At 43.1% G+C, this 14,444-nt stretch overlaps 1 protein-coding gene across 1 annotated transcript; it reads left to right on the forward strand.

Moving 5' to 3' along the window:
• Positions 1–11,318: 11,318 nt before the first annotated feature.
• On the forward strand, positions 11,319–14,154 carry irf2bp2 (interferon regulatory factor 2 binding protein 2). Its single transcript, XM_005795126.2, has 2 exons — positions 11,319–12,830; positions 13,038–14,154. The coding sequence occupies exons 1-2, from the start codon at positions 12,008–12,010 to the stop codon at positions 13,745–13,747; spliced, it is 1,533 nt and encodes a 510-aa protein (XP_005795183.1). The 5' UTR covers positions 11,319–12,007; the 3' UTR covers positions 13,748–14,154.
• The last annotated feature ends 290 nt before the right edge of the window (positions 14,155–14,444 follow it).

Consider the following 14,444-nt stretch of genomic DNA (forward strand, 5'->3'; position numbering starts at 1 on the left):
CAAGATCGGGTTACGTGTTTTGTGCTGAACAAAGCAGATCTCATTGCCGGGAGACAAGAAAGGAGTGAGGTCAACCTTTGTGTGTGTTATAAACAGCCACTGCACAAACCTGTATGGCAACTACAGAACTACCCTTACATGCAAAAGACATTACCATGACAAACTGAAGTCACACAGATAACATTCGCCACACCCAAATCGCCCTTCGGACGGGGAGGCTTTGCAGTCGTTACAAATTTGCACAACACAAACACGCGGGGTCCGTATCGCCTTATCGGGCTCCTCCAAGGGCACTGAACTTTCCCACAGTTCTCTCGCTCCCTCTGCTCTTTCCTTTTTGCGTCCCTCTGAGACGTTATTGTTGCTTCAAGGCTCTAACGTTCGGCCCGTGTGCTTCCCACACCGCCGCCGCTGCAGTCGAACCTGTTGTGGTGACTAAACCATCCGCCATGTGCCTCTCAGGAAAAAATGTTTGTCATTCTGTAGGCCACAAAACCAGTTTGTCGTGGAAGTTTACAGCAGTAGTGAACGTGTCAGTCCTGAAAAGGGGAAGTGTCTGTTTTGCTTCTTGCAAAAACCCGGGCTTCAATACAAAAGTATCAGCAGTTTTGTTTTTAACTGACTCATCGAAGTGTACCGGTTTATGATGTTTTTCCTAGAAATGATAAAAAAAAAAGCCAAATTAGCATTAGCTTGGAGGATTTCAGAGTCAACATAACAATATCTAATCGGTGTCAGTTTGCAGCTTTACTTTCGTCTGGTGTTTTCCAGTTCATTGTGTTGAATCCGACCTGCTTCCTCATGTCAGTTGTCGTTCAGTTCTCATTTCTCAAAATAAAAGTTAGCCATGACTCGCTCGGCTTCTTCATTTAGCCTCAGCATGACACCACAACATCTGAATTGTTTGTATCAGTGCTACAGGTTAGGTCAGTGCATTTTAGGAATGCTGCAGTGCAAGAATATATATTTTTTTTTTACTAGATTGCAAAACCTTATCACACTGGGACTCCAGTTTTACCTTCACAGTTCGTCACGTCACACCCGTACATTTCAATGTGATACGTAATTATATAATTACATAATGATACAGGGAGTGAAATGTAAATTCCTTGATTCAGTTTATTGAATTTTACTTTATTTCTTTTCCTGATAAGCAGGTCAATATTCAAATATTGCCACAGATTCATTTCTTTAATTTTCCTGGCTGTAGATATTAGTAGTGATAAGACATTTTCCACTAACAGTATTACTAAACATTTAGGTATATTTGGTGTTTGAATTATTAAATGAAGCATCATAAGCTTCAAGTGTTCACCGACTTTAGCTACTCGCGGACAGTTTTGGTTCCTAACCCCCGCGAATCTTGGGTGTCCATTTTATTCAAGGTGTTTGTCTAAATCTAATTTATCTGATCGTCTTCCATATTTTTGCTGTGCCTACAAGGTGCAAACAGAAACTTCTAAATGGGGCTGCACAGTGGCGCAGTTGGTAGCACTGTTGCCTTGCAGCAAGAAGGTCCTGGGTTCGATTCCCGGCCGGGGTCTTTCTGCATGCGTGGGTTCTCTCCGGGTACTCCGGCTTCCTCCCACAGTCCAAAAACATGACTGTCAGGTCAATTGGTTTCTCTAAATTCTCCCTAGGTGTGAGCGTGTGTGTGCATGGTTGTTTGTCCTGTATGTCTCTGTGTTGCCCTGCGACAGACTGGCGACCTGTCCAGGGTGTACCCCGCCTCTCGCCCGGAACGTAGCTGGAGATGGGCACCAGCAACCCTCCCGACCCCATTAGGGACAAGGGTGAACAGAAAATGGATGGATGGATGGATGGTGTTTGAATTATTAAATGAAGCATCATAAGCTTCAAGTGTTCGCCGACTTTAGCTACTCGCGGACAGTTTTGGTTCCTAACCCCCGCGAATCTTGGGTGTCCATTTTATTCAAGGTGTTTGTCTAAACACCTTGATAGATAAATTAGATACATCTAATTTATCTGATCGTCTTCCATATTTTTGCTGTGCCTACAAGGTGCAAACAGAAACTTCTATGTCTCTATTTAACAATGTCTTCCTTCTTTTCACTCTTTGTTTTAGTAAACGACTGATATTGATCTCCTCAGATTCTCCCACCTGAGCATCGGCGCTCTGCAGCTCCTCCTGAGTTACGTTGGGTCCATTGGCTGCTTCTCTAATTAAATCTTTTATTAGCTTAGATTGTCGGCCATGTCCCAGCTGGACTTTTAGCTGTGATTTATTCAGTCTAATTCTATGCTTTGTTATCTATTTGCACTATTTGAACCATTCGAAAGAAGGTTTACTGTAGTTTATTTTTACATAGTTGACTGTAGCCAGCCTGTTGTTTTTCGTCAGTTTCAGTCTTTACTATTTATTCAGAATTTCACTGACTGATCAAATTAAAGTTGTGTTGTTTTTACATGTTTAACCAAACTTGTGAAGCTATCAGTGTCTTTATGTCTGGTGTACTGGTGCATAGTTATCAAGAAAATTTGTAATTCAGTACGCTTATGTCTGTGTTTAGAAAAACAAAGCGTTTTAAGGCACGTTTTTCTGTATTGGATCAGTATCCAATACCTCAGATATTTGTATCGGCATACCTTGTTGTAACGTGACCAAATGTGGAAAATTTCAAAAGGCAAGAATAGTTTCACAAAGCTCTGTAGTCTAGATGAAAGTATGAAAATCCTGGCAAGAGCTACAGCAATTTATGTGCTCCGAGGACGGAATCAAAGTTGAACAAAAGTATGAAACTATGACCAATTTGTCTTAGCTCTCCTCAACTTCACATCTACTCAGCAGCACTTATCATCAGTGCTCCATTTTCTATTTCAGCCCGTCACGGCCGAGCGTTTCCCTGACGTGTTGCTTTGAAGTTGGATGAAGGGAAGGTGAGACATCATGCGCTCAGATGCCCCACAGACGCTGCGGTTTCAGGGAGTTTATCACCCAGACAGGGAGACGGCGTTGGTGTCCTGCCCCCTTTACATCCTCCACTGCGGCAGGAGGCTGAACGTGACAAACCGTCCTCGGCAGCTGCTCAGGGAGCCAGGCCTTGCAAATACCGCAGGCCTGATAATGACTTCCACGCCGTCGTGACAACTTGCGCTTTTATGGGAAAGGCGAGGAAGGACGCTTCTGGCGAGCTCGCAGCACCGTAGGCTGGAACATTGTCTACAAACCAGACAATCAAAGAGAGAAGGGCAGGGAAGCATCTGTGGAATCTGTGACGCCGACCTCGGCTGATTGATGATCACTGCCGAGGAGGAGAATGAATTTAGAAGTAAATTGCAGGGAAACCAAAGCTGTACCGCTCTCCAAATTCAACCACAACATCTGTAAGCGATGTGCTACTGTTGCATTATCCATGCTCTTCCTTTATTTTCCCCATGCAGAAGGAGAAGCCACATGCCACCTCTGATCAATTCTCCACAACGAGAGGCCAGATGAAGTTTTCCAATTAGGCCAGGCTTCGCTATTCTTAGTCGTCCTCACAATCACACATCATGCTATTTGTAATCACTAAAGCCTTTTGCTTTCAATGCACCAGAAAAGCAGCTGCCTTTGATCTTCTTCCAATAGTGGCAGCCTAGAAATATTTCCTAAATAAAGGGCCTATAAATACACAGCTACACAATGAAGGTTTCTAAAACTCTGGCTGTAAAAGAAGAAAATATAAAGCAGTTATGTTCTACCTTGATAAAAAGACAAGAAAGGACAGCAGCGCAAAGAAGATGACACCCACACTTGAATATATTATGCGGCCTGAAAGCTGAGCCTCTGTACTAACTGCAGCACCGACGGGATGTCAGAGTCCATTTCCAAGCAAAGGAGGTCCAAAATAGACAGGAGATACTGTGAGGGATAGGCCTACTTTGGGAAAGTTTTATTTTGGCTCACAGGAGGAAGTTACATAACCAAGAAAATACAACTCACTCTGGAATCGATGGAAAGTGTAAGGAAAAAGCTCCATATTCAGCCAGGAGAAACAATGAAGACACCCCATTAAATATTCAGTTCTTTATTAGGAAATGTTAACATATTGGTGTGTAATTCCACGTTTTTATCTATGGAAATGAATTGATTGCTGTTAAACAACAAAAAGTGATGCTTGTTTTAGTCACACCTCAACAGAAATGAGCAGAATTAGGAGAAAAAGTAAGGCCTACCCTATAAACTAGCGCTACCTACTTTAGCTCAGAGATCATTGACTATAACCATCTGGTTTCTTACCCAACTTGCTTGTAGTCACAATCTGTGCTTTGATTTTCCATGTCTTAGTTTGCAGCCAGTCCTGGGTGGATTTATTGTTTAGTTTTTTTAAATACATTTTTCACAGACGGGTTCACATTTTCTTAAAGCAACCTCTGAAATAGTACAATTCATGCTGGATTCTTTGAAAGAGAGCTTCTGCTACAAATCATGACACTTTCACCTCTGTGCTTCACAGTTATTTTCTTGGAACGTAATATTTATTTCCTGTCAGACATCTCTTCTATTCTGGTGTTTAGTCTCATATTTACAAATAATATTGCAGACCAGGATGTCTGATATTATTATTGCAGACATCCTGGTTTTTCTCTATGGTATCTCTGACAAATGTTAGTGTGGCTTTCATCTTTTTCCAGAAAACAAATGCTTCCTCTTTCTTTCTCTGATTGCATAGATATGAACTTTCATATCAACAGTAGCACGAGGTTGCTGTAGGCCATGCAATGACATATTAGCATTTTTGGAGACTTCTTTTATCATGTTGCGATCTGCTATCAGGGAAACCTTGCTTGCATCGTTAGATGTGGGCATGTTAGCGGTTGTTTTTATGGAGAGTTGAGTAGTAGTTTGTTACATTTACTCTAATTACATTTTGGGGTGAAAAATGTACTTTTAAGAGTGTTTTTACTACGCTGTACATTTTACTTCTACTTGAGTAATTTTATTATGAACTACGGTTGCTCCTGATTAAAATTTCTGGATGCTCTACTCACTGTGACTAACTTCACTAATTGAAGAACAAGGTTGTTTTAACCATAAAGTCACCAGACAAGTTTCATAAGTTTTAGATTGAAAGAATTTGATTTTGAAAAACAACAAAAAGGCTTGATTTTGTTATTTTGTAATTATTTATATGAATTTCTTTCACTTGGATCTTTAAAATACCAACATATTCACAAAGCTTTATATTTTGGTCTGTTTGATTATGACATTTTTAAATATTAAGTGATTTATATTTTGATTAGCTACTCCATACTTGAGTAGCCTTTTTACCAAATGCTTTTTCTTAAATCTTACTTAAGTACTATGGGTGCTCGACCCACCTCTTTTTTTATGTCTTCCATTTGTAAAATAGTTTACATTCAGTAGTTACTCATTTCAGATTCTAATGGGATGAAAAAGGTCAAGATATGTCTAAATGTCTCAAAGACACAGGGTGGTGCATCCTGGTGGTGTTTTTTTTTTTGTTTTGTTTTTTTGCACATGGCTAGTGAAGCATTTATTTAACATACACACATAAAGTCCCCTTGAAGCCTGCAAGAACAAACCAGGTGCAGAGGGAGCACTGCAGTCTTACTGCAGGAGTGGATGTGGGTGATGCCGCTGGCCCGCTGGAAACTATAAATGTGTTTGTGTGCATGAGGCGTTATGCAGCAGAGTCACATTTTCACCATATTCTCTGAGCCAGTCACACAGCCAGCGCAGCATTCTGAACACAACAGCTGTGACTCAGGATTCAAACCTCCTTTTAAGGGCAACAACTAGAGAGAGACGTGATAATGCAGCAGATGATTTGGACGCGGAGGTTGTTTACATCAACGCCTGGTTGTGACTGAAAATATCTGGGGGTTTTCCATCGGACGGGAAGCTATGACGACAGCTAGCTGTATGTGAAAGCTTACTTCAACTCAAACCTCAGTGCTTTCTGTTCCTGGTTGTCAAACTGAGTCGACACAGCAGCAAGCCACTGAAACTACCTTCTGTTTAAAAATGGAAGTGAAAACAATGATGTTCATTTACATTTTTCTTCTCTTTCTGCGGGGATTTTTTCCCTCCTCCCTCCCCCTCGGTGCTGCACCTTTCACCGAGTCGTCTGTCCCCAGCAGAGGCGGGCAGATTAAAAGGATGCGTTACCATCTTGTTTTTTTTTTTTTTCTAAATGGATACACATGTGGCACATCTGGGTCCAGGCCTGACTCATTACTCTCCTTTTTTATGCTCGGTTCTCTGCAGCCATGGCAACTGCTGCATGTTTGGCAGAAAGCTTTTGAAGGCAGTGGAAAAAGAGAGCGATAGAGAGGAGGGAGGGGGGGAGAAAGAGAGGGAGAGCTCTCAGTAGTTGGCCTACATCCAGTGTAATCATGCCATGGAGCTGAAATGAGGCCTTTGGCAGCACACCAGGTTTCTGAGAACAAAGATGTGAGCTTCTAATGTTGGCGGTGGGGCCTGCTTGGCATCCTTTGCCATTTCCCAGCAGCCCTTGCCTTGGCCGGCTGCCAGCCACCACCCCCCCTCCTTCCCTGCTGGGACTGCAAAGAGGATCAGAATAAAGAGAGAGACTTGTTTTTCACTCGCCTCTTGCTCTGGCCAATGACATCACCTCTGCAGCCTCCAGCCCCCAGATTCCAGCCGCCCAGCACATTTTTCCCCTCTTGCCGTCCACCCTCCATCTTATTTCAAATCCACCATTTCAGATTTTTATTAAAACTGACTCCTTAAATTACGCTTTTTGCTGTTGCAACACTGTCCATATGCTGCACATGATTTCTGCTGTCATAATGTGAAATTGATCAGAAAATCAATGAAAAGTTTCCAAACTATACACTGACAACAAGACGGAAGAAAGCTCATTATGTTTCCTATCTCCTCAAATTAAAATCAGTACACTAATCCTTCCAGCGCAAGAGAGCAGCTAAAAATAGCACCACTACCAGGATATATACGGCAGCTAGTCTAGTCGATAATCACCATGGCTAATTCTAACTCACAAAACGATGTGAATTAAGCAAACATTTAAACATTTACTGCAATATAAGTACCTCATGCCCAAAATTAAGCATAGTGTCTGTGATGCTGTAGTCCCGTTTCTCCTCCAAAGTTACAGGAAGTCTTGCGTATAAGATCTGTGTGACATAAGCAAATTGGCGAATTGGCAAATTGGTGCATTGCTTAGCCTATATCACACTATACTTTCCTCAGGACCAATGTAAGGTATGGTAGAGGGTCTGTGATGCTGTGGTGACCCACAGAAAATTTTTATAGGGGTGGCGAGACCAGACCGGCAAAAGTTTTTTTGTGAGGTCCAGCTAAAAAAATAGAAAAAGAAAAAAACATTTTTTTATTTATGTTTTTTTATTTGGGTTTTACACTGGGGCCATGGCCCCCTCTTGCCCCTCCCTCGGGAACACCACTGTGTTTGTTGCCAAAGCAACAAAACAAAAAATTCCTTGTTGCGTATTGAAACTGTGTGACGTAAGATAACTATTTCCTCTACTCAATATACATTTATTAATCTTTGCCGCAATATCGGTACGTCATGTGAAGAATGGTGGAGGATGTGTGATGCTCTGTATTTAGAGTGCATATTCTCAGGGAAATGTCATTATTAGAAAGTGCCATGTGTACTTTTGTCCTGTTCTAGCCTTCCTCCAGGTTGGCACAGACGGTTACAGTTTAATCTGCCTACCTCAGCAGTTAATGTGAAAAAAAAGGGTTGAATAACGCACATTGTGGCTGGGTCAAACAAACAAACAAACAAACAAACAAACAAACAAACAAACAAACAAACAAACAAACAAACAAACAAACAAACAAACAAATCCAGACCTGAGCTGAAGTGGAAAACTTCACAAAGAATTTACAACGCCTTCCCAGTGCGGTATAACATTTCAGAAAGTGTTAAGACAAAAATAACGTCATCTCATCCTGCTCGCGGTGCTGTCACATGCTGGGTATTCCCCTGGCCATCACCTACCGCTCAGGCTTTATTTAGCTCCCACATGTCTCGATCTACAGTCACAAAACGAAGCTAGAGAATGAATTATACAGCCGCTCCATCTGGTTTAGTGGAGGCTCACATCAGACAGCCACCAGTCGGGTTGCACTGTTCTTTTTCTACTGTATACACGGTTTACATCGCCAGTCAGGGCCATCTGGTCATGTTTGACTACCTCCCAGACTTTTGCTGCCTCTGTGATTTATAGCAACATTCTTCTTCTTCTGTTTCTTCTTCTTTTTATAATAATAATAATAATAAAAAATCAGGTCATTTAGATTGAAATAAATCCCTGCATGCCTCTGTCTTGCATAATAGCTGCTTGGTCCTGCAGCTATTTGCTTACACAAACGTCGACGGAGTGGAAAAGCAAAAAGGATCAAAGCGATAGGCAACTGTTTTCCACCAGTCTCAAGGAAAGACTTTTGTTTATTTTGTCCCTCGCAACAGCTATTTCCCAACCGCGCCGTAAAGGCCCAGCTCCACATTCTTTTGTTGCTCACCCAGCGAGGACAGGGAGTTGAGAGAAAGCGGAGATGGAAACATAGCAGTTTACAATTAAACTCAAACTTGTGACAGTTGTGTACAGGGGAATATAACTTCCCCGTGCTCGGTGCAGATAGATCGGGAGCAGAAGTGTCTTACTTTGTTTACGGAAAGCCTTTTGAAGAAGGGCCCCATGCCACAGTGCATGATCATGGCCGCAGGCAGGGAGCCAAATGGCCTCATGTTCTGTGTAGATGGGCGAGGCGGATGAGGGTACGTGACTAAACATCTTGCTTCCTCTTTCCAATGTCACATGGACTTGCACAAACATATCCTGCTTTGTGTCTGCAGGTTTCAGACGCATTGCCTCACCCAAAGCCCGAGGCTAAGCTGCAACGAGCTGGAATGAGCCCAGATGAGAGACCGAGAGCGAAAAAGAGAGAGAGAGAGAGAGCAAGAAAGAGAGGGAGAGGAATCTGAACTGCTGGGACACTCCTCCAGTTCAAACCTACACTTTTACTTCAGGGGATTTTGGCTGGGGTTTTGGTGTCTAACTTGTTTCATGTGACATTTTTCCCCTCCTTTATGTAAAACAGCACAACTGTGAAGCAATTCATCTAAATAAACCTTTCAGGCACATAAATTTGGGAGCAAAACTGACTTCTGCTTTAACAAAAACAATAATAGAAGCAGTAGATGATGAATTTCTTGTCTAAAATGAGTCACTTTTGTGTTGGGAGGACTGATGGCCAAAAGATTAGTGAAGAAAATTCCAGGCTAAAGGTCACAAGTTGTTAATATCTTACTGGCATTTTAATTTAGCATAAATAAGAATTAATTGGTCTGGGAAACGTAACTTTAAAATATCCCCAGTCATAATCAGAACATGATTATTTTTTAAAAAATAGCTCTTTTACTAGCTGTACGTATAAGCTAAATAAAATAAGCTACTTTTTGGATTCAGAGCATAGGAAAAACTTTATTTTTTACATTAAGAAAAATAAGATGATTTTAAATACATGAAGATTTTATATTTGTGAAAATTGAAGAAAAGAAAGTGCATAGTTTCTCTTATTTTATTCCATTGCTGCCATTCTATTGTGGGTTTTTTCATGAAAACTGCAAAAATTTTGTTACCTTTATGTATTTATATCTATACGTGTTGGGTTTAGTGAGTTTTTTTTGTTGTTTTTTTGTTCTAGTTGCTGGATTTGCGATTATATTACAATCTCCATTCTGACCCAACTTCTGCTGTTTGGGGCAGAAGTTTCCAGAATCCTTGTTGATAAAATAAACACACCAAACTTCAGTTTGTTATCTGTGATTTACTCTCTGGGAGGGCCGACAAAACAGCGCTGGATCATCTAAAGATGAATCAGCATCTGCTTTTTTCAGAAAAAAAACATGGGAAAATTAGCTTTTGACCATTTTGAGGGATGGATTGATATTCATTTCACCATTCAAAAGTGTAAAAATGTTTATTAAAGGACATTTGATGAGTTTCAAAACCCAAAAATAGACAAATTCTGCCAGTTTTTATAACTTAGATTATGTTCTAGCTCTCACCCCTTTAACATTTTACTGTAAATGAAGAAACACAAATTATTTCAGGATCTTAATTTTTAAAATAAGCTAGCTGTTCTCATTTATAACCTGCAGAAATGATCTTTGGATTCATCTCAAAGTTATTTTAGCGTTCTTTAGAGCAAAACCGTTTGTTTTAACATTCAACCAGCAGCAACAGCCTTTAATATCGGTAACATGTCTCACTGCTCAGGGTGCCATTCTGTCTGGGGGCGACAGAGGAATTAAAGGGGAAAATTATCAGTTGAGTACCAAATGATTTTTCCTGTTGCTTATTTTGGTGTGCAGTCAAAATATATGGGGACCAAATATAGCCATGCAACATAGCTGGACCACCAAGCTGACATAATTCGTATTGCTGCAAAGCTTTAGAGATGTTTTTATTGTCTTTATGGAATCTGGACTGCATTTGATCATCTCTAGTTCAAAATATAAAATGTTACAAATCTGAACTGGATTGTTCTACACTAAAGAATGATTCTTTCAAGCACAATACACACATTGAGATTTAGGTAAGCTTTTATTATGAAACAACAACAACAAGAAGAAAAGAAGCATTTAATTTCTTGTAAGGTTTTTGGCACCAGTATGAAATCCAGAATATATAGCTGTGTCCAACATGAATTAAGTTATTTTACGGTGGTTGTAGACTTTTTCTATTGCTGGTTTCAATTTGTGAAAAATAATTCCACTATATATTAATCCTAATATATGTGTGGTGGGGGACGGGGGGAGGGAGGTTTGAACTTCCCACTAACTCTAAAAGAAATATGCCAAGGTGGCTGTATGCTACAGTAAGATATTAACCGCTTACAATCTCTTAACAGAACCTTGCTTTAAAAACTCTGAACTATCCCTTTAATATGTGGGCAGAGTGAGAGTATACTCATGCCGCAACCCCAGTCCATTCAGGTTTACAACACACTGGGCTGGAAATCCCCACCTCATGACAAGAACTTCCTGGTTACTGCCTAATGGAGGCGCTTACTTTTTCCCCCCCTTTTTTTATTATTAACACAAGACTAGGTCAGTACTGTCTGCAAAAAATGAGCGGTTAAAAACATATGGGTTGTAAAATCTTTCTAATAATCCTAATAATATGCCCTTTAAATTTGCGCTGCTGGAACACAAACGTAGAGTGGAAAAAAAAAAAGTGCACACGTTTTTTTTTTTTTTTCTCTTGCCATTGGATTACAGTAGCTCGGTTGTTTTTCTTAGGGTCGACCCACCTCATTCATTGCACAGCAGTTGTAGTAGCAGCTCATTGCGTAGAGGCGCTGTGCATTGAGAAAAACAAGCTGCAGCACTTTACAGCCTCCACCGGATAAAGCTCTGCATTCAGGACAAAGCGAATCCCTCTGGTATATTTTTTAAAAACATCAAAAACAAGTGGAAAATTTTGTTTTTCCTGTACAATTTCTTCATATTTAGCAATAATTATAATAATAACCTGTGGGATTATTCCTCTACGAGTTGGAGGTAGTGAGTTTTATTTTTTATTTTGCACTATTTATTGTTTTGGCTGAGGCTCAAGTGATTAAATTAGAAATTAAAAAAAGTGACAGAGGCTGCAGTAAAGTGGGGGTAGAGGTGGGGTTGGGGGGATCTGTCGAAGAAATCAAGTCAATAGAAACTGAAGTGGAAGCAGGCGTTTAGCCGTGGTGACGTCGCTGCTCCACATTGAGCCAGTAGTAGAGAGTCAGTGGAGATAGATAGAGGAGCGCCGGAGTAAAGTACACACCGACATGAACTTCTCCCTCTAAAACTTCAGCCTTGTTGCTCTAAAAGCCGAAAGAGGACCAGCTTTTTTTTCTTATATCTTTGTTTTTTTTTTATTCGCCTCTTTATTTTTGAACGGGGAGCTCAGAGGAGAGGCACATTTTTGGGGGTTTATTTCTGTTTTTTTTTTTTTCCTTCTGGGAGTGCGTCGACGACGAGCAGCCATGTCGTCCGCGGCGGTCGCTGCTTCTTCCAGGAGGCAGTCGTGTTATTTATGCGACCTGCCCCGCATGCCTTGGGCCATGATCTGGGATTTTACCGAGCCCGTCTGCAGGGGATGCGTCAACTACGAGGGAGCCGACCGCATCGAGTTTGTCATCGAGACGGCCCGCCAGCTGAAGCGGGCTCACGGCTTCCAGGAGGGGAGGTCTCCCGGGCCGGGCAAGGCGCAGCTCTCCGGGAAGGAGATCCAGGCGATCAACCACCCATCAGCGGGGGACACCGGTTCGCGGCCGCCGCAGCCCCTGGACCGCTACCCGCTGTCCTCCGACCGCCCGCCCAGGCTGGGGCCAGAGTACCAGTCTGGCCGGCAGGCGAACGGCATTCCGGTCCCTAACGGATTTCCCAAGCCCGACGAGCCGCCGGAGCTGAACCGCCAGAGCCCCAACCCGCGCAGGAATAACGCGGTTCCGCCGAACCTAGTGCCTTTGGTGAACGGCATGACCCCGGTGCACCCAGTCAACGGCAGATCGGGACAGATGGGGCTCACCTCCGCGCTGGCGGGCGGTAGTCCCGCCGATCTGGGCAAGAGACCCGCGTCGGTGTCCAGCACCGAGCACGACAGAGAGGGGAAGGAGAAACACAGACCGGACAGCCTAACGCAGGAGATCTCTGAGAGCCACAAGAGCCGAGAGCAGGACTGGGGCAAGGGGAAGACTGTGAGGGACCTGATGGCTCTGCACACCTTCGACAGCAGGTTCAAGAAGGAACATGTGGCCATGGCACCAAGAATGAACTACGAGCCCTGCACCCCCCCATCCAAGTCAGGTAAAGCATTTTTCAGGGTGTAAACACAAGAATAGACTGGCTTGGTTATTATGGAAGACATGTGGTGGGTATAATGGAAGACCATGCTTTTGTTATGTAGCTTGTGGTGCAGCAGAAATGCACATTTCTCCTTTACTAGACTGAATTCTTAGTGTAAGTCTGATCTGTGCAGCTCAATTGTTTTCTTTAACCCTTTCCCACCTCCAGACAGAGGAAAGCACCCCCGCTTGAAGAGAAAAGCATCGCCAGAACCGGACGGAGAGAGCACAGCCCCCAAGCTCAATGGGGATGGACAGCAGTGGTTACCGCCGCCCGCCGAGGGACCCAAAATGCCTCCAGTTCCCCCACCAGGCTTCACATCTCCCCCCTCCACGATATCCCCGCACCCCCGTACCACCCCACCTGAGGCCCAGAACGGCCAGTCCCCCATGGCGGCGCTCATCATGGCGGCAGACAATGCGGGTGGGAACAGCTCCCCCAAGGACGGTAACCAGGTCCACTCCACCACCCGGAGGAACAGCAGCAGCCCGCTGTCGCCGTCCTCCATGAACCAGAGGAGGCTGACGCAGAGAGAGGCGTCCGGTGCGGGCACCCCACAGGTGGGCATGGACCAGGTGCACCCCCAAAGCATTCCAGACTCCTCGGTACCGGGCAGCATACCGCTGTGCTGCACGCTGTGCCACGAGCGTTTGGAGGACACACACTTTGTTCAGTGCCCGTCCGTGCCCTCTCACAAGTTCTGCTTCCCGTGCTCGAGGGAAAGCATTAAGCAGCAAGGTGCCACGGGTGAAGTGTACTGTCCAAGCGGAGAGAAATGTCCCCTGGTTGGCTCCAACGTACCATGGGCTTTCATGCAGGGGGAAATCGCCACCATCCTTGCAGGAGATGTCAAAGTAAAAAAGGAGAGGGACCCTTGATTTTGTCTGAACACTTCTTCTGGGGAGGGGAGGCAAAAATCTGAGTATAAATATATAAATATCACATACATACCATTCAAAACAAACTAACGGACTTGTACATATTGGACCCAAGGGAAGAGTATACTTCGTAAACATGGTTGTATAATTTTTGATTTTTGAATACATTGTGTTTCTATATTTTTGAAGATAAAGGTATGTACTCATCATAATGAACTACGTTCCTCTTTGTTGATGTTTAACAAAAATTCTTGATGTACTTCTAGGTCTGGTGGCAGTTCCTGTTTAACGTAGAATGTGACTAATGCTACTCTACGAGCACTTGGCAAAACTAAAATGCTTTTAGCTGTACTTGTATGCACTTGTTTAAAAAAATTGCCAAATACAATTTCTCATCTTGTATGAACTGATTGTCTGAGCTTGCTTCATTTGCGTTATACACTGGGCTGTGGACAGAGAGGACGAGGAGACGGAGGGGGGTAAGACAGGTGGGTGGACTTGGAGGTGGTGGTGGGGGGGGAGTCGGGACTCTCGGGGTCTGACGTGCAGGCTTGTTTTGGCGGCTCGACTTACGCTGCACAACATAAGTAGGCGTCGGTTGAATGACGGGTTCTCTGCACACATTGCTTTTCGTGATTCACGCAGACAAAAACAAGACTCATTGTCCTAAGTTTGCTCCAGTTTTTTTTTCTTTTCT

Source organism: Xiphophorus maculatus, chromosome 22 (genome assembly GCF_002775205.1).
Source record: "Xiphophorus maculatus strain JP 163 A chromosome 22, X_maculatus-5.0-male, whole genome shotgun sequence".
Lineage (NCBI taxonomy): Eukaryota > Metazoa > Chordata > Actinopteri > Cyprinodontiformes > Poeciliidae > Xiphophorus > Xiphophorus maculatus.